This window comes from Prunus avium, chromosome 4 (genome assembly GCF_965620075.1).
Source record: "Prunus avium chromosome 4, drPruAviu1.hap1.1, whole genome shotgun sequence".
In the NCBI taxonomy this organism is placed as follows: domain Eukaryota; kingdom Viridiplantae; phylum Streptophyta; class Magnoliopsida; order Rosales; family Rosaceae; genus Prunus; species Prunus avium.
This window is the reverse complement of record NC_142287.1, coordinates 31094070-31113502: the sequence shown is the minus strand read 5'-3', so window position 1 is coordinate 31113502 and position 19433 is coordinate 31094070. Positions and strand designations below refer to the sequence as shown.

The 19433-nt window shown below is 37.3% G+C and overlaps 3 protein-coding genes and 1 long non-coding RNA gene across 8 annotated transcripts; 2 read left to right on the top strand and 2 right to left on the bottom strand.

The window, feature by feature from the left end:
- Window positions 1-162: 162 nt before the first annotated feature.
- LOC110761451 (uncharacterized) lies at window positions 163-3433 on the top strand. 3 transcript variants are annotated; one of them, XR_015835363.1, is made up of 7 exons: window positions 163-576; window positions 667-1370; window positions 2086-2169; window positions 2256-2327; window positions 2544-2834; window positions 2993-3128; window positions 3316-3433. It is a non-coding gene; the product is annotated as an uncharacterized LOC110761451 (long non-coding RNA). The 3 variants fall into 3 exon arrangements; XR_002527384.2 differs by having other exon boundaries at window positions 1699-2169; XR_015835362.1 differs by having other exon boundaries at window positions 1699-2169; window positions 2544-2847.
- Window positions 2315-3756, bottom strand: LOC110761449 (uncharacterized protein PHLOEM PROTEIN 2-LIKE A4-like). Its single transcript, XM_021963919.2, has 3 exons — window positions 3297-3756; window positions 2979-3094; window positions 2315-2818 (listed from the first exon to the last, which is right to left on the bottom strand). Exons 1-3 carry the CDS (start codon window positions 3660-3662, stop codon window positions 2449-2451), a joined length of 852 nt encoding a protein of 283 aa, XP_021819611.2. The 5' UTR covers window positions 3663-3756; the 3' UTR covers window positions 2315-2448.
- A 2522-nt stretch (window positions 3757-6278) lies between these two features.
- On the bottom strand, window positions 6279-10856 carry LOC110761452 (BTB/POZ domain and ankyrin repeat-containing protein NPR1). The gene is made up of 5 exons (XM_021963922.2): window positions 10347-10856; window positions 9103-9831; window positions 7741-8494; window positions 6978-7175; window positions 6279-6778 (listed from the first exon to the last, which is right to left on the bottom strand). Exons 2-5 carry the CDS (start codon window positions 9646-9648, stop codon window positions 6513-6515), a joined length of 1764 nt encoding a protein of 587 aa, XP_021819614.1. The 5' UTR covers window positions 9649-9831; window positions 10347-10856; the 3' UTR covers window positions 6279-6512.
- A 2848-nt stretch (window positions 10857-13704) lies between these two features.
- Window positions 13705-17850, top strand: LOC110761453 (putative E3 ubiquitin-protein ligase LIN). 3 transcript variants are annotated; one of them, XR_002527385.2, is made up of 7 exons: window positions 13705-14928; window positions 15053-15206; window positions 15304-16280; window positions 16378-16525; window positions 16843-16949; window positions 17040-17349; window positions 17479-17850. XR_002527385.2 is itself a non-coding variant. In XM_021963924.2 (7 exons), exons 1-7 carry the CDS (start codon window positions 13871-13873, stop codon window positions 17595-17597), a joined length of 3018 nt encoding a protein of 1005 aa, XP_021819616.1. In that variant the 5' UTR covers window positions 13705-13870; the 3' UTR covers window positions 17598-17850. The 3 variants fall into 3 exon arrangements, 2 of the variants coding, with proteins under 2 accessions (XP_021819616.1, XP_021819615.1); XM_021963924.2 differs by having other exon boundaries at window positions 16698-16949; XM_021963923.2 differs by having other exon boundaries at window positions 16668-16949.
- The last annotated feature ends 1583 nt before the right edge of the window (window positions 17851-19433 follow it).

Genomic DNA, 19433 nt, shown 5'->3' with positions numbered 1-19433 from the left:
AAACACTTTGGAATATCAGAAAAGGGCGTCCCTCAAATAAAATTATTTGAGAGATCTCTCAATAAAAGGGCACTATATATATATATTCCATTCTACAGAAAGATTATAAAAAAAAAGGACTTTTATTCTAAGATATAAATATTCCGATATAAATATTCGTTTTTGTAAAGTAATATTTGTAAGTGGTCGTGATCATCTTGATTTACTTGGGACAATCGATGAAAAGCTCCCTTTACTGGTTTGAACATGTACATTATATTTGAAGGGGCCTTCATATCCACTGGAATTGATATTGAAGAATATTAAGCAACCTTCATGCAGGCTTTATGAGTCTGAGAAAGAAAAATCTTAAAATGTTGCGGATGAATCGGTAGGAATTATTTTAATAGAAAGCACTTTAGTATATATGTATAATGCATAAATGCCTAAATTCAAGATTCATTACATGGGGAGGCAAGTTTGCTGACTAAAATCTCTTTTTGGAGGTGAGTTTTCTCTCCCTGCAGTTGAAAAGGTTGTCACTAAATTCCTCTGTTCTTGTAGCGTCTCAAGTACCACAGTGGAATATTCCAAAGAGTAAGGCTTAATAAATTGGTTGCAATATATTATCTGTGAGACTTTGAACTTCGATTGGCTTGAGTTAATTGTTCTCATATATTTGTGTAGGAAAAGTATATCAGAAACAAAATTGGAAGATATCTTCATGCAGACCGGTTAGCATTTACCTACATGGACCGTTGGAATCGCATTTATGCACGAGGAATGTCTTAATAACCTATACTAAATAAGTGCCTCTTCACATGTGGGAGTTATCTTGGTTCAAGAATAAAGTTATGGATGTGAGAATGTGAAGGTAAAGAGTCCCACATTGGAGAGTTGAGAAACCTAGAAAGGGCTTATAAGAAGTTGGGCTACTCCCCTCATTGCCAATTGGTTTTGGGGTGGAACCTCAACTTCCTTCAATGGAGAGTCTTTTCATCAGATGCTATGAGCAGGAGAACCCATACTTTGCTCCTATTTTGCGTGATGTGGAAGCAGGCCTACGCTTTGATTTTATCATACATGATGGTTTTCTATTTAAAGGGAATCAGTTGTGCATTCCAAATTCTAGTTTGCGTTTGAATATTATTTAGTGAATTGCACAATGAAGGGCAAATGGGGCGAGACAAGACATTGCGCAGTCGGTGATCTTATTTTTGGCCAACTTTACAGCGCGACATTACTAGATTTATGGAAGGTTATAGGGTGTGCAAGTTGTCTAAGGGTGCAGGAACTAATGCAAGATTGTATATGCCATTGCCAGTCCCTGATCAATCATGGGTACATGTCAGTATGGACCTTCGTCTTTGGGCTTCCTCATATTCAACGAGGTATGTATTCTATTTAATGGCTCATTTTATGAGAAACACATGTGTGAAATAGGAATAACATTCTTTTGCTATCCTCAGCCCGTTGCGGCAATGCCACGTGTGATAACTTTTCCATGTGGCAGTCTATAATTGGTTGGGAATAGCAAAATAATATTATCCCCATTTCATACAAGCTTTTCTGCCATTTTATTCCATGTAAAAAGACCACATATGCTGTAAATGTGGCTCAACTTTTTTTATTCTAAGTCCACTTTCGATTTTATTTATTTACATAAAATAAGAAAATATTAATCAGTTGGCGTCTCTAATATTATTGATGTGAATTTAGGCACTTTATAATAAATAGCGAAAAGTCTCTCGAGGGACTCCTCCCCCGGACCAAGTTGAATAATATTGTGAGTAGTGGTTTGTAGTTAGGTAACCATCTACTACGATCTGACGTTGAAGCTAATCCCATTGAATAAAGTATCATTTTCACTTTTTTCATATATGAGTGTGTTGGACTCTTGCTATTTGTATCTATTATATTGCTTGACACACTTAAGAAAGTAAAGGAAAATAAATGAGATCATCCATTTGTTGGCAGCTTGGTCAATTGAGCCATGTTGCTCATCATGGGCAGCATCAGTTTTTAAAAAAAATAAAACTGGCTTTTGGTAAGTTTGTACGTGTGTTGTGAAATCTTGGGAAAATTTGAGAAGGTTTCAACTTTCAGGTGCTGAGGGAGTCAGATATATCAACTTGTTGTTAGAATGTGGTTGTGGGAATGATATTGGTGATGAAAACCCTGAGAAGCTTGGTAAGAACCTTGCCAATGCCATCAAATATTTCTCACCAAATGAAATGAAACTGATTAAGCTAAGTGATGATGATATGTGATGACAGCTTCTCCTACTTATTTCTTAAACTACCGGCCATTAAAATTCGAATTGGCCTAGTTCGAATTGAAGCAGAAATGTAAGTTGTATCATTATTTCATTATTCCGTTCTTATTATTTCTTACATAGGTTTCTGTCTTCATATGAAAAATCCAGAAAATCATATCTCTGCTCATAAGCAAAGTTGAGTATTCTGCAACTTAATTTTTAGGCCGAATGATAACACCCTTGATAACAAGTCCTCTATTCCATTTCCCACTATCATATTCATACATCGAAAACTCCATGTCCCCAGGTATTTCAGGTGACGCTCTAAACTCGCCAACCGAAATCTCTATCCATTGCTCTCTTGGGATTTCCTTCAACTTAACTTCATGCCATTGTTTGCTACCATCTGGAAGAGTGAGACTGACATTCACTGGAACATCCCATCCTTCAGCTGAAGCTTTCAGCTTGACCACAAACGCAACTTCATACAGAGTTCTTGGTGACAGCTTTGTAGTCTCAAATTGTCCATGCACTTCTAGCCAACATTCATTAATCAGTTCAGCAGCATCAATGACGACACCACTGCAATGAAACCTGAGTTAGGATTGAGAGTACTGATAGAATTTTATGATAATTATTTAATTATTATTATTTTTTGTATATATTGCGTGGATCTGTTTCAACTTCAATAGGACTGGAGAAACTGAGAAACCAATAAGTTATATATTGAAGTTTTTGGTACCTGGTTTCTTGCAGGGAGGGCCAGAGCCAGTTACGATCGTCTTCACTCCAAGAGATCGAGAGATCCCTTGCATACACCATAAAGCAGTTGTTGGACTTCTTGTCAACCCAATACTTCTGCAATGACAGAATAATGACATAACCAAAGATGGTTGGTTTCTAAGTTCACTTACAACACTGCAAGTTTCCCTTCTTTAAATCAAATTAAAAGCCCCATATATTTTGATTTGGAGCTGAATTTCGGCACGAACTGGAATATCACATTTCACAAAACTAAATCATCTGAGCATAGTGTTTAAATTTCATATGCTGGGCTTACCTTTCTCTTTTGGTTTAAGGTTATTCCAGCACGGAGCTGTTCAAGGAGTTTTTCCACTGAGGATTTGTTGATGGGTGAGTCAGCATCTCTCAAAATAGCTTCATAGTTGTGTGGAGGCGCCGGTGGGGGAGGAGGTGGTGGTGGTGGGGGAGGAGGCGGCGGTGGTGGAGGAGGAGGCGGCGGTGGGGGAGGAGGCGGAGGGGGTGGAGGAGGGGGAGGGGGTGGAGGAGGGGGAGGGGGTGGAGGAGGGGGTGGCGGCGGTGGGGGAGGAGGAGGCGGCGGCGGAGGGGGAGGAGGCGGTGGTGGTGGGGGAGGAGGCGGCGGTGGGGAAGGAGGCCTCTGTCGTTTTGAGGACCGACCGCCCATTTCTTCAATACACTTCTTCCATCCAATGCTTAGTTTTTACTTATACCGATAGAAAAACAAGGCTTGGTTGGTCATTTACATGGCATGCATATAAACCTATGATTTTCATATCATTGTGTACCCTGCTAAGGCCCCGTTTGGTTCACGGAACGAATTTGAGAGGAAATAATTTCCTATGTCATTTCCCAAGGGATAGGAAATGGAAAATTCATTTCTCATGTTTAGTAATGCTGGGAAAGTAATCGGGAGATATCACTTTATTTCCTTTCCCATGTTTGTTTTGAGTAGGAATGGAAAACAAAGTTTATATAAATTTTCAATTATACCCATATTAAATCAAATAAAAAAAGAATGCATTTAATGATATATTGTCATTCTAAAATGTTAATGGGGAAAAAATGGTCATGAAAAATATTTATTTAATATTGGCTCATTTTCCCAAACTTTCTCATGATGAGCAAAAACAAAACTCAAGTTGGGAGGATGGCTTCATTTTCAACGGTTTCGCATGCCTGGACTTACCAAACATGGGAAAGTAATTGATTTCTCATCCCAAAGTCTCCTTTTCCATGAACCAAACGGGGCCTAAAGGTTTGGATGAGGATGAAGGTGCTTGCTACCCAAGAAAGATGTCCTGTGAACTTTTATTTATTTTTCTTTAATTGTCAGTTTCTCATGCACGCTGATGTCAAGCATGAATTAGCAACCACTGGGTTGGAAAATACTTTGGAATATCAGAAAATGCCTTTATTCCATATGGTAAACTTTTGGTTGTTTATTATATATATATATTCCATTCGGCGGAAAAAAATAAAGGGCTTTTATTCTAAGATATAAATATTCTGATATAAATATTCCTTTTTATAAAGTAATATTTGTAAGTGGTCACATGATCATCTTGATTTACTTGGGACAATCGATCAAAAGCTCCCTTTACTGGTTTGAACTTGTACATTATATTTGAAGGCCTTTTCCTTCATATCCACTGGAATTGATATTGAAGAATATTGAGCAACCTTCATGCAGGCTTTATGAGTCTGAGAAAGAAAAATCTTAAAATGTGACTAAAATCCCTGCAGTTGAAAAGGTTGTCACTAAATTCCTCTGTTCTTGTAGCGTCTCAAATACCACAGTGGAACATTCCAAAGAGAGAGGCTTAATCAACCCAACTCATGAACCAAGTTTTAGATGTTCAAAATTAGTTTGTTTAATTAGTCTTACTCAAACTAACTAAATAAATTAGTTGCAATATATTATCTGTGAGACTTTGAACTTCGATTGACTTGAGTTAATTGTTCTCACATATCTGTATAGGAAAAGTGTATCAGAAACAAAATTGGAAGATATCTTCATGCAGACCGGTTTGCATTTACCTACATGGACCGTTGGAATCGCATTCATGCATGAGGAATGTCTTAATAACCTATACTAAATAAGTGTCTCTTCACATGTGGGAGTTATCTTGGTTCAAGAATAAAGTTATGGAGAGTCTTTTCATCTCTGTGACTTATGAAGAGAAATAATATGAAGTGGGCATCATATATGCAACAAATTATTTTTGTTCTCAAGCACAAGTCAGGTGCCTTGAACCGAGTAGCAGATTCTCTGAGCAGGAGAACAAACTTTCTCATCACCATGAAGAACCATGTTTTGGGTTTTGATTCTATACGTGATTTGTTATCTACTGACCCATACTTTGCCCCTATTTTGTGTGATGTGGAAGCAGGCCTACGCTTTGATTTTATCGTATCATACATTATGGTTTTCTATTTAAAGGGAATCAGTTGTGCATTCCAGATTCTAGTTTGCGTTTGGATATTATTAGTGAATTGCACAATGAAGGGCATATGGGGCGAGACAAGACATTGCAGTCGATGATGGCATCTTATTTTTGGCCAATTTTACAGCGTGAGGTTACCAGATTTGTCGAAGGTTGCAGGTGGTGCATGAACTAATGCAGGATTGTAGATGCCATTGCCAGATCAATCATGGGTACATGTCAGTATGGACTTCGTCTTGGGGCTTCCTCAACTTCTAGCATTTAGCACATAATCTAGTGCTTCACCAACAGTCAACGTAGTTTTTTTTTTCAGTGATATTTCAACTTGACTCACGTTTTTTCATTTTTTTAAAATTAAAAAATAAGTATGCTCATAGATTTTAGCTGAAGTAGTGAGAGAAGGCAAACAAAAATGATAACTTCTCAACTTGTATCTAAGTGATTTGAGAACGTTCATTTCTCATTCATTATGGCTTGTATTATAAATAAATAAAAATTTGATTTCGTCTAATGTAACACAAAAGTTATAATATATAGTAAAGTCTAAATTAAAAAATTCATCCAATCAGACTATCGTTTGTATTTTTTTTTTTTAAAAAAATTCATCCACAAGACCCTTGTGTGCATGTCTACATCAACTTGTAGGTGAAGTGTTTGAATGAACACAGGTTGACGCCTCCATGCTCACTGACACTGTATTGAGCATTTCTCTGTAAATTCATTCGTGTGAACTTTTGCTCGTGTTATGCTTTGTTTGGTGATAATCTTTCATTTTCCAATAGTGAGTTGGTTTTCATGTACAAGGAAACTTTTGCATACTTCTCAACACGTGTCACTTACCCAAATCGACTAATTTTATTGATCAAATATCCCAACCATCCAGAACCACTTCTACAGAATTACTAAACTAGGATACTTGCTAGTTCGTGTAGTTAACAGGGCAATTCGCATATGCCAAGATTTCACTGAAAAGAAAAGCCAAAACTTACTAAGCTTTTGTCAGTAACCTTGAACAAACAAAAAAAATTTGTTCGTACTCAGAAGGCTTAATAGATACAATTTACATGCCCTCACAATTTCCTAACTTTTTGAGTTGCACCAAGTTTTTTCGGAGACGACGTGGAGGATGATGAAGACAACCCAGAGAGGTTCAACTCAGCCTTGTCCTTGTTAAAGGCCTTGTGTACTTCCTCCTTAAGCTCCATGAAACGCATCCTCTTTATTTTCTGCTCGTCAGAGGTGCCCGTCTCAAGGTAGAACAAATCAGGAAGGTCGTCCTCAATGAACTTATCCAGGACTTCCGAGCAATGAGGGAAATAGCGTCTACCCAAAGTGACTGCCACAATACGACAAGAAGGCTCAGAAGAGAATAACTACGATAGTATGAACTTTTTATTATTTCGACCAAGACGTGGCTAATTTTAAGTCTTGCTAACTTGGATATGAATTCTAGTAACCATAAGTTCACTGAAAAAAAGAAGAATCAACCAACACTCTGCAATTCAACCAGAATCTAGATAAAAGCATGCATTTACCTGTATTCATTAGGGCGTCCAACCTAGAATGGAGTCTTTTGTTCTGCACACTGGGAGTCTCATTCAAATCAACCTCCATCAAATTCCCACTTGAGCCTTTCGATGAAGAGTGCCCTGCAAACTCAGAGGTTGTCTCAGCATGGGCAATGACCATAGCTAGCTTGGCTTCAGCCGGGAATAACAATCGCGCAAATGCCACTGCAATAAATAATTCAATTTAGGTCTTATCTAACAAGTGAAAGATATCATGTCATAGACTCAGAGGCACACTAAACCAATCAAAAGAAGAAATACGAAAGGAAAAAGGTTGAAATTCAGAAGGCTTCATGTCTACACCCAAAGTCTAAAGAGATGACTTTGCAAACTAGAATGGAAAGAATATAATAGCCTGGATAAAGCTATATGTTTTATGTCAACCACGCATTGATATATGCCATAGGAAGGGTAATGGACCGAAGCAAAAATATCAATATGTGCCCTTCACATGAGGCTCAATAATCAACTTGTACTATGAAGATAACAAGAGGATATACACCTCCTTTTGGTAGATAGCACACTGGTGCAGGAAAAATATAACTTGCAACAAGAGAGTAATTAATAAAAGATAAAAGAAACAATTCATTGGTTTAAGATCTCAAAGCAAATATTATGTTTCCTTCCTGGGAGAAATAAACAGAAGAGTTTCTGGAGAAAAAACCTAGTGACTATCATCTGCCACCACTATGCCTTTACTAATCAATTGGGAAGATCTTAGAAATGTTACCTCTATTCTCCAGGTTCAGCAATTTCATGTGCAGATCATCAGGCATTATTTGGGAAGATATAGATGTAACTCCAGCCATCGGATTCCTACGCATTTCCCTCTCTAGAACATCAATGCATATTCGGTCTTTGTTTGCTTCTTGCCCCTGCTCTGTTTTTGAATGATAATCCTTTGGCCTTGTCAACCTCCGGCAAATACTAACAGCACTCTGACCATCTGATGTCAGCTCTGATGCACGAGCTCCTTTAGTCAGAAGCAATACTATAATTGATGGCTCTTTGCGCATCACAGCAATGTGAAGTACTGTGTAACCCCGAGAATTCCGGAGGTTAACATCAGCTAGACCCAGACCAAGCACTTCAGTCACAACCTTAGGATCACAGTAAGCCGCAGCATAATGGAGAGCATTGGCTTCATCTAGGGTTATAGCAGACTCACTTAAAAGAAGTTTCACAAGTTCAACATCATCTGAGTCCAATGCCTTATGTATTCTCCTGATTCTCTTTTCATGCAAAGGGTCCACTGCTGGCATGTTTGGGTCACAGTCTTGCTGAGAATTGCGGCGAAGAATTTTAATTTTCTCAATAACCTCATCAGGAAGTCCCTTCTCAAGAGAGATGCTATCAATATCCGATCGTGCCACTCTCTCTATACACTGAGCAATGAGCTGACTCAACTGACAATGGAAAGCAACTACAAGGATTGGGATAACATCGTCTGCCAGAGCTTTCCCAACAAAATTAAGAAGGCGTCGCTGCCAATACATAGAGAACCAAATCAGAACAATTCCATTTTTCTTATCAAATAAATGAGCAATCTATCTTAACATTCTATAAACAAGTTGGATAGAAATTGACCGCAAGAAAAAATAGGACTAAATTTACAAAACCATGTTTCATAAAAAGCCAACAAAACAACATTATACCCCTACCACTTCATTAATGTAAGCTTGAAGGAAAAAATTGGTTTATTAAGTGATATATAGATGTTGAAGGATTAATGGAACCAGGTACATGAGATGATAACAATTCGTGGGGTGACATCAATTACTTTAGTTTAACTAGCATGCCCCAGAAAATCGAGGTAAAAAAGAACATTAATTCTTTTCAAAACTGCTCTACACCTTTGTAGCCAAGAACTCAAAAAATAAAGTCAAGCAGTTTAAACCATTAGAAATTTGTGGGGTGACTTCAATCACCTCATCCACTACAATGGTTCAACCATTAGTAACAACAGAAATCAATAAAAAGAAAGGGACCTTCACTCATGCCCAGCTCCACTGAAATCATAAACTCTAGAGTTGACTGATGGCTTACTGTGATGAAAATCTTGATCAGAAATTCAAAATAACAGAACACCAACCTGGAATATCGAAACCAGATCAGGCATTTGGAAAATGGAAGAAGCGTACATCAACTCCACAACGAAATTAATAGCAGGTCTACACGCGTCATGGGCACATACATTGTGCACACAGGTTGACACCTCCCTGGGAGAAGGCTTCAACTTTCCAGTATACACATAGCTCAAGAAAACCAAGAAGGCTTCATATCCAACATCGCCATAAGGCAGCAAATCACTCATACAGTACTTTGGTCTGCTTTCCTTCCCAGAAGACCCCTTTTTTTGCTTGAATAGATCGCGGAAAAAACTACTCCTAGAAGCCAATATACATCGGTGAACGCCAACAGAAATCCCCTCAACTATGATATCAGCATCACTATAATCACAGCCAGAATCAACCAAGAGCTGCTCCAAATTAGAACTAAGCTTGCTCAAACTGATGACTTCAAGACTAGGCACGGATTCAGAACCAGAGGAAGATAAGTTGTGGCTTATTGAACCATTTGATATATGGGATGATGAAGTAAAGCTCAAAGAGGATGATGGTTCAGATGAATTAGCCATTAATCTACTTCAGACCTATAGGTGGAGCCTAGGATGTATCAGCATCAAGCTTAATCACATAACCCATTGATTGAAGATATTAACATCTAAACTAGCTATAGCCCTTGAAGAATAAAACCCCAAACGCTTTCTAATTCTAAGAACACAAGCTCTTGTGATCCTGATGATTGATATGGTAAAGACCTAAAAGAGAAAGTGTTTTGAAGAAAGGAAAAAGTAAGAGAAACAGAGTACTAAAAATAAACTAAACAAAAGGGGAAGATCCAATATGATGACAAATTATAAATTTACAATGTTTAACACTCAAGAAATATAAAACTATCACAAATTGGGACTTTTACTCTTCAATTTTGAAAGGTTGGAATCATTGAAATGACATAAACAAAATACACGAATTTGAGCTGAATAGCAAGACCTACTATCTCAAACTGAGATAAGTCTTATATGACAAATGCCTAAACACTGACTGACCACAATACCACTAAAAAAAAGTTGGTTCAAAATTGCTATGCACAAGCTTCCAAAGTGGAATTACAGACAAAATCTACAAAACTAGATTAAGGAAGGTAAAGATCTACTAATAACAATAGAAACCAAATTGGGCATCCACTATATTCTATGTTGTATTTTTAATACTGTCTAACAGAACATACTACAGATTCAACAAAAGAGATGAATGAAAATTAATCAAATCTCACCTGATTTTCAAAACCCAGATGAAGATAACAAGTTAAAACCAAAGAAGGACGTATCTTAGGACAATTGTGACAAAAACCCAAAATTTCCCACAAGAAAAAGAAGCAAACTTTCAACCATATCAACCACTCAGAAACACCACATCCCAAGACTGACGACAAAGAGGAAAGAGGACAACAACAGAGAGATGGGATTCTAAAGGGTACGAGTCATATCAAAGTCCGAATGAGGCTCCGAAATTTCATTTTTCGTTTTCAAAGCAACAGAGTCATAGAATAGAGAAAAAGAGAGGTTTGAGAGAGAGAGTTTGAGAGTAAGAAGAAGGAAGAGAGAAACTTCGTTAGAGGAGATGAAGTCGCTTCGGTGACGATTGAGATGGCATCAGCGATCCCAGCCGGGCTAGGGTGACGCAGACAATGTCGTCAGCCAGTTGTTGTAACTTGTAAATGAGTGAAGTTGTTTTCTTTTTCTTTGCAATTTGCACTGTGGGAAAATGGGAAAGCCATCAACCATATACAGTAGTTTATTGCTTCCTTTATAAATTCGGTGAGAAAGAGAGAGGGACAAAAGGCCAAAGACAGATTTGATTGTCGGCGCCAGACCAATGAATCAAAAGCAAAGATGTCACATTTCTATTTAAAATAGCAGAGGATAAGCCACAGCAATTCTTGACTGCTTCCATGAAAATAGTGTGAAAACTCTTGAAAGCATCCCCATTTTGAGAACTTTCCAGTTTTATTTCTTGTTTACCAAAAAATAAATATGTACAATTAAATTGCACATGTGTAAGTGTATGTAACGATGTTATTGGGCCGCATTAAGCTGTAAAAGATGAGAAAATCTTATCTAGTCAATACCCAAGCATTGCATCTCTTTTCCTTTTCCAAGTTTTGAATGGCGTGAGTCATGAAATTTCCAAGTTTTCTCACATATATTTGCACGCACACTAGGGAAATGCTACATAATTATAGGGCTACCAAGTCAACATGTACTTTAAGTAATATCACTTCTTTGTCTAGCAAAAAATATATTAGTACAATTATTTGTGGAAGATAGGTATTAAGAGTGATGAATGGCTGGTGTGAAAGGCATCTATGTGACTTGCATGTCAATCTTCATCATTTGGCCATCATCAACAAACACCACCCCCGTGACTTGTTTGGCTAAATGTTTAGCTTTATGAAGCATCTTGTTTATATCATATTTGACCGGCCAATTATTTTACAATATGTGGTTATATGGGATTTATAAAAGGTGCCCACTGAGGCCCATAAAACAATCATCAGCAATAGGTTAACCTTCGTCAAACTAATATGTCGATCTGGTTAAAGAAGGCGCATGTTGAACCAAGTTGGATATGGACAAGTGGCGGCCTCTCAGGCGATGCCCACAGTCCCACATCGAAACTATAACCAAAGGTCACTCACCTTGAACCTCTATAAATAGGGCACAAGTCCCAAAAAGAAAGGTAACAATAACATTCGGCTACTTAGCTCTTATGTTGTCCAAATTACTATTTACTTTGTTCTTAAGCTAACTTAAGCATCGGAGAGCTTTCAGTCGTACCACACCGATAAAGAGCTTATCATTGCTCTTTATCTTATAGATCATCCACGTCTGCCGAAAGGGCCACAAGGCCGAAGGCATCATGCTTCTAAATTGGGTCCTTTAAGTGATTATCCATTTTTGGCATCAACGCATCTTTTATTTGCTATTCCAACCTGTTGTTTTAATTTCAGTTGACTAGGACTCTTCTCCCATTTCATAGCACTCCCATATATCCCAAAAAGTTTTTAATTTCAAAGTTAGGCGATATTGGAGATACTTCAAAAAAAAAATTATGAAAAATTATGTTTATTTTGTTTATTTCACATAACTTTTCATTTCTATTGTCAAAATAACTTGGAAACCAAAGTAGAGTAAAAACCCTAAATCAGAGTGTGATTTTTAATAAAATAAAATAAAATAAAAGGAACTAAAATGGAGATAAATCAAGGAGAAGAAATAAGGACTCGAAATTCTTTACAATAAAATAGGAGTAAAAATAGGGTAAATTAATTTCTCCTACAGACTTCTAAGGGATTCTCGATTGTTTTTATAAGAAAATTCGGTTTGGTCACATTTCTACTGTCGTATTATTATTATTATTATTTTAATTTCCTCAAATAATTGAAAGACTTTGAACATTGTATGGATAACGGCTATTATTTGCTTGGCCCAAACCTAAAGCTTAAACGGTCTGAATGAACCGGAAAACCGTTGGACTAAACCGGTTCGGATAAAGTGAAAATTTGGGAAATTAACAATAGTGAAATGGCAAAGTTGGGCAAAGATGAAGACATGACAAAAGAGCTAAGCCAAAGAACAGGACAGTGGTAGAGAGTAAGAGAGAAGAAGCACATCGAGAAATGAAAGGAGGAGAAGAGAAGACTGAAACCATGAAGCCTCCTCCTCATGACTCCCGAGCATTATTGGCCTCCATTTTTGTCTCTTCTATTTTGTTTCTTCCATTTTTATTATATTATATGGTTTGTTCTTAGTCTATTTACATTAACTTTTGCATGTGACATTGACCATGACTCCATTAAGCTACTGTGCAGTGCAGCATGTCATGCATTGCAATTATCTTATCAATGTTCCAAGGTCAAACATATATGAATGGTTAGATCTTCACCAAATAATGAGGCACATCCATTTTCATACTATGAGGAGGCTTTGTTTAAGTTTGATTATAGCACCTAAAATCTCATTTGGGGGGGACAAGAAAACAGAATGATTCAAAATCCAAAATTGGGTTAAGGTAACCAGGACAATTGGATTAATTTGATGTGAAAATAAATTTATGAAATGGGGTATTCATTAAAACAGATCAAATGTGGCATTTTTCTATACTAATACTATGTTTCATTTTGAGCTTAAAGTAAAATGAAAATTTTAACACAAAATAATATTGGATATTGAGCAATATCAACACTGAAAATTATAAGCTCTCGTCCAAACTCAACATATCAATCTATAATAGCTCAACTCTCATGTCATCTAAACTTTTCTGATTTTGATGTTTGAGTACTAAAAATGTACCTAAATATATTTACTTTACAAATAACTTATTCGAACAGCTGCAATTTGAATTGTGTGTTCCAACTCAATTAAGCAGCTCACAGGTTCCAAAATTCTAAATATGCTGCTCTTTCTTGTTGGATTTCTTTTTTGGTGAATTCTTGCTTGATATTTTGATCTTAAAATAAAACATTTTTCATGGAACAACTAAAACCCGGTCCAATTTCAAACCGGTTCAGTGCCCACCCTTAAATTAAAAGGCGGGTCGACGGTTAAAACGTCAAAAAAGAATCAGCCAACACCAGTCTTTGTCCTCATTTCTGTCTCCTTCTCTCACCTCTTTCTCTTGTTTCTCTTCTATAGCAATAGCTGTCTTTTGTATACTTTCTGGTTTTGAGAGAATGTCAGTGAAGCTTTTCACACACTCGTCTTTGCTTCAAACCCAAATCCAATTATCCACCAAAAAATGTCCTCCTTACAAGAATTGCTCACAGATGAAAGACTTGAACTTGGAAAAAAGTACCCAAAAAGCCCAAAACCAGTGAAACACAGAGAAAGAGTTGCACCAGATGAATCTATAGCTCTGCTGCCTATACACATCTGCCAGGGTCGAAAAAGTTACGACTTTTCCAACCACGAGGCTAAGAAGCCTGCCATGAGAAAAGGGTCGTCTAGAAGGGTGAGTTCTACTTCAGAGAGATCAAATTCCAAGTCACTGGTTTCAGAGAGTTCAAGAACTAATGAGCCTGCCATTGATGAAGTTGCCACCAGAGCTGTGATTTCTATACTTAGTGGTTGTGCAGGCCGGTATATAAAGGATGAAGCTTTCCGGGAAACAATCTGGGAAAAATGCAGTTGTTGTTTGGTGAGAAAGAAAAAGGATGAGGACAATGAGATGTTTGCAAACTTGGAATTGGGTATTGAAAGCATTAACAAGTTGGTGGAAGATCAATGGTCATCAAATAAGGAATTAAGGAAGAAAACAATAAGGAATTCGATTCGGGTTTTGAGCATTGTTGCTTCCTTAAACTCTAGCAAGTCCAAAAATGGTTCAACATGTGGAACACCCAATTCACATCTCTCTGCTTGTGCTCAGCTCTACTTGGCAATTGCTTACAAGATTGAGAAAAATGACCCAGTTTCGGCTAGGCATTTACTTCAAGTGTTCTGTGATTCACCGGTTTTAGCTCGAACCCATTTGCTTCCTGATCTTTGGGAGCATTTCTTTCTTCCACATCTTCTTCATGTGAAGATTTGGTATGCCAAGGAAGCTGATGTTCTTTCAAACTCAGAGGACCCTGAGAGGGAGAAGAAAATGAAAGCCATAACCAAGGTCTATAATGACCAAATGGATATGGGAACTAAACAGTTTGCTCTGTACTACAAAGAGTGGCTTAAAGTTGGGGTTGAGGCCCCTCCTCCTGTTCCTCCTAATATACCTTTACCTTCAATATCCAGTTGCAGATCATCAAGAAGGAGATCATCTGATTCTTACACTTCACATTCCTCATTAAACAAAAATTTGTAAGTAACACCAATCCATGGATACATTTTAATCATTTCTTGCAAAACATTCAGAAAGTAGATTTAACTTGTAGTTTGTGTTGTAATTGTGTATCTTGTTTCATGATTTCTAAAATCACTAAAGATACCGAGCTGTATTTGGCCCCACGCTTGAACGAAGATCACTAGACCTCCTCTATGATCGAAATGGAGTTTCGAATGCTACTTGGGGTTTGCATGAGGAGGAGGGAAATCTGTGGGCAGATGAAGATAATTACAACAATCTCAGTTATGTTCATGTGGGTAACTCTGTCTTCATCTCAATTCTCCACCCTTCATTTTTTGCAATAATTGAATGTTGTAGTGGAGAATTCACATTATTTCTGACTTTGGCAGAGGGGAGGCAGGACTGGACGAAGGTCATCCAGCCAAAATCATAGAAATCCAAAAACTGAGTTTTGGCCTGAGCCTGAGACACAGAAATCAGACTATTTTGGATTCTTTAGGTGCCAGAATGGACCAACCGAATGCTTGGTGAACAGGAACCTTATTGTCAAAAATAATTCAATCCGGAAAGAAGACAATTCCCATCTTCCTTCAAGCAATTTAAGCGGTGCTATTAGCACTATTTACTCCTCGGATAACCTAATGGATTGCGAAATTGCAATTCGTGTAATTACCAAAGCTTGGCTGGACTCACATGGTGATCCTGTCATTGAAGCTGAGTTAGCAAGGGCACCTGTTATCCAGGGAATGCTGGAGGTGTTGTTTGCTTCCACCCACGATGAAATTTTGGAATTAGTCATATCAGTGTTAGCTGAATTTGTAGCAAGAAATGAGATGAACGGACATATTATACTGAATTCAGATCCACAGCTTGAAATTTTCATGGGACTTCTAAGAAGTAGTGGTCTATTTTTGAAAGCTGCCATTCTGCTTTATCTGTTAAAGCCAAAGGCAAAACAGATGATAGCAGTTGATTGGGTGGCACTAGTCCTTCGAGTGCTAGAGTTCGGAGATCAGTTGCAGACCCTATTCACGGTTCAATGCAGTCCTCAAGTGGCAGCATTGTACCTCTTGGACCAGCTTCTTACTGGTTTTGATGAAGACAGAAACTTAGAGAATGCTAGACAGGTGGTTTCTCTAGGGGGGTTGAGCCTTCTAGTGACACAAATTGAGAGAGGGGATACTCATGAGAGGAACAATATTGCTTCCATCATTTCGTGTTGTGTTCGAGCTGATGGAAGCTGTCGAAACTACTTAGCTGATTTTCTCAATAAGGCTTCTCTTCTTGAACTCATTATACTTGGAAATGGCAGTAACTGTACTGGCTCCGCAGTTGCTTTATTGATTGAAATACTCTGCCTTAGTAGGTATGGATTTATCTTTTTATCTTTTTACCTTTTTGAGTCTTCTGGTTATTTTTTGATGTTCTATTTACATTTTGATCAACTAAATGATTCTTCTCAGACGAAAGAAGATCAATGAAATCCTAGATGGACTGAAAGAAGGATATGGTGGGTTTAACACAATGCAAATTTTGTTGGTCCATCTCCAAAGAGCTGCACCTGAAGAACGTCCACTAATTGCAGCCATTTTACTACAGCTTGATCTTATGGTAAATCCATTGTTAGAGTTTATGCATCCTTTTCATAGAAATGGTTGCTTAAAATTTAAACTTTTTTCAACTTTTGGCAACCAAAATGTTCGCATAAGTAAATCAATCTTTGCTCTGGACTTTTAATTTATATCTTGAATAGTTCCCATATGGAGTAGCAGTTTTGTTGCAGGGAGACACTTTCAGGAGCAGTGTATATAGAGAAGAAGCCATTGAAGCAATTATAGCAGCTTTAAATTGTCAAACATGTCATGAAAAAGTCCAGGAACGATCAGCAAGTGCTCTCTTAATGTTGGGGGGCTGGTTTTCTTACACAGGAGAGGCATCAACAGAACATAGGCTTTTACAAGAAGCAGGTTTCAGTTGTTGGCCAAGGGCTTCATATCACTTCAAAGAAAATGTTATGGATGGTTTTGTACACTCAGTAAGCTTTCTATTACACTAAACCAGCTGAGATTTATCAATCTATGAAAAAAAAAATACTGACAATAATTTTATGTGATCCGAAAATTAGAACGAAGATGGAGAAGCAACAGAAAATTGGCAAAGGAAAGCAGCCATTGTTCTATTCAAAAGTGGCAATAAGAAACTATTGGTGGCTCTTTCAGATTCAATAGCAAATGGCATTCCAAGTTTAGCCCGAGCGAGCCTTGTCACCGTTTCATGGATGAGTAGCTTTCTAAATACAGTTGGAGATGAAAATTTGAGGTCCATGGCATGCTCAATTCTTGTGCCTCAGTTGCTAGAATCACTGAATTATGACAAAGATGTAGAGGAAAGAGTACTTGCTTCATACTCATTACTGAGTCTTGCAAAAAGTTCAGGTACATTTTTCCATACAGAAAACCACAAGGGAAGATACAATCATACAAATTTCTTGCAATCCTAAGCTCAATGCTTTGTTTTTCTTGCTTGTTTTGAAATCAAGAATTTAATTAATTTGTTTGTTGCAGCTCATGAATATGTCCCCATGCTCTCATCAGTGGACAAAGAATTGCTCAGCAAACTTAAAAATCTCTCCTTAGTGACATGGACAGCTAATGAGCTTATTTCAATCATCACAAGCAATTAATCAAGGCATCAATCACTTTGAGACCTAGAATTTTCTCCACATGAATGAAAGACAAGAAAATGAATTGAATCTTCCTTGGAGGCAGGTTTAGCAGTGCTGGGATTGGAGTGTCTCTCTACTGGATCTTTTTTTTTTTTTGAGTGTGTGCATGTATTCCCTATATTTCTTTGTTATGGTTTTCTTTGTTCCATAAATGGCTATTTTTGTATAGTGCAGCATATTTGAGAGAAAAGATTATTTATGCAACCAAGAATGATGAGTACAGAACAGAGCCTAGTATAATTTTTTTTTTTTTTTTTAAGGACCTTTCCTACCTAGTATACTAAACTCACACACACTACATGGATGCTAGGACTTGAACTCAGGACCTTTCTAGGGGAGCAATTGCTCTAAACCACTACACTAGTGGGTCCTTTACAGCCTGGTATAAATTGTCATTTTCCTATTATTATTCTTTCAAAATTATTAACTAAACCACAAAATTAGTTACATAAGTAGACAAATCAATTCACTAATCTAAACCATCACCAGATGCAAGTTCCCAAAATTACCAACAACCCAATCTCAAGTCTCAACCTGTCATATCCTCCACTTACCCTCCAAATAGCAAGTTGGCCCATACAGCTATGATTTTAGAGTGGTTCCTCTATGATTTTATCATTGGCCCCCCCAAAAATAATGACCTGTCATTCTAATCCAATCTTTTATCCCAAATGCAACCAATGACTGGAGTCTGGAGTATGTGTGAAATCCTGCAGTTCTTGATAAGTTGCTCTGAAAGCAACCCAAAGAACAAATTCAACTTTGGTTTGTGAATTCATGACACATATATGTTTCTGCCATTGTCCTTGTATTATAACAAAGGGCATCTCCAAGTTGAAAGCCAACGGCATAAAAGGCAACGCCAACTAACAGAAACAACAATCTTTCAAGCATATATGTCTGTAGATATCCTGCACATTTCAGTGGTCCCCCAGCCCCAAGAGAAATTTAATTTCACATATTGGCCGAATCTCAAAAACAAGTGAAAAAATATGCATTAACTTGCACCACAGTTTCAATTAGATAATCTTTGAACTCACAAGAATCCAAGGAAAGGACCACAAGTAAAGACACTTCCAATCCAACAGATCTGCAAGCAAAAAAATAGAGGGAGAGCCATGAAAAAGAACCAAACTTTAAAATATTATACTATTTATGGTTTCAAAGGTAAGTACAAAACCTGGTTAGAAACTCTGCATTAGCCTGAAACACCACCCAGCATTCATGGAATGAGTAATACAATAATATCAATGCAACTTGAAATAAGCCAGCTAATAGAATCAATACGTGGTCTTTCTTTCTGATCCAAAAACAACAGCACTGAAGACAAAATATAGAGGCTGGACTCTACTTCTGAATCAAAGCCTGCAATCATATTAATAAAATGGGATGAGAAGAACAGCTTGAAACAAAAATACCCATTCTTAATTAATCGTGTTTTCGATCCAAGAGGAACCCAAACCTCATGAAACATTCAAAGGTATTAGCTCATTATAATCGTGTTTTGTTTAAGTTATAATCGTATGATTTTCGAGTTGATCATCGTGTTCGGGTTGACCCAAATGGATGAAGTGAACGGAAAGTTTAACATCAACATTCACTTATTTACAAGTTCTTACTTATTCAATATTTGTACAATAAAAATTCACTTCATCCTAAATATAGTTATCAAATACTAAAAAAAGATTAATCTTATGATTATATAATTACTCTATAATGCATATTAGAAAATTGAAAAATGAATTATATCTTTCGTATCAAAATGGTTATTTGCGTTAGCGGATTATCGTATTC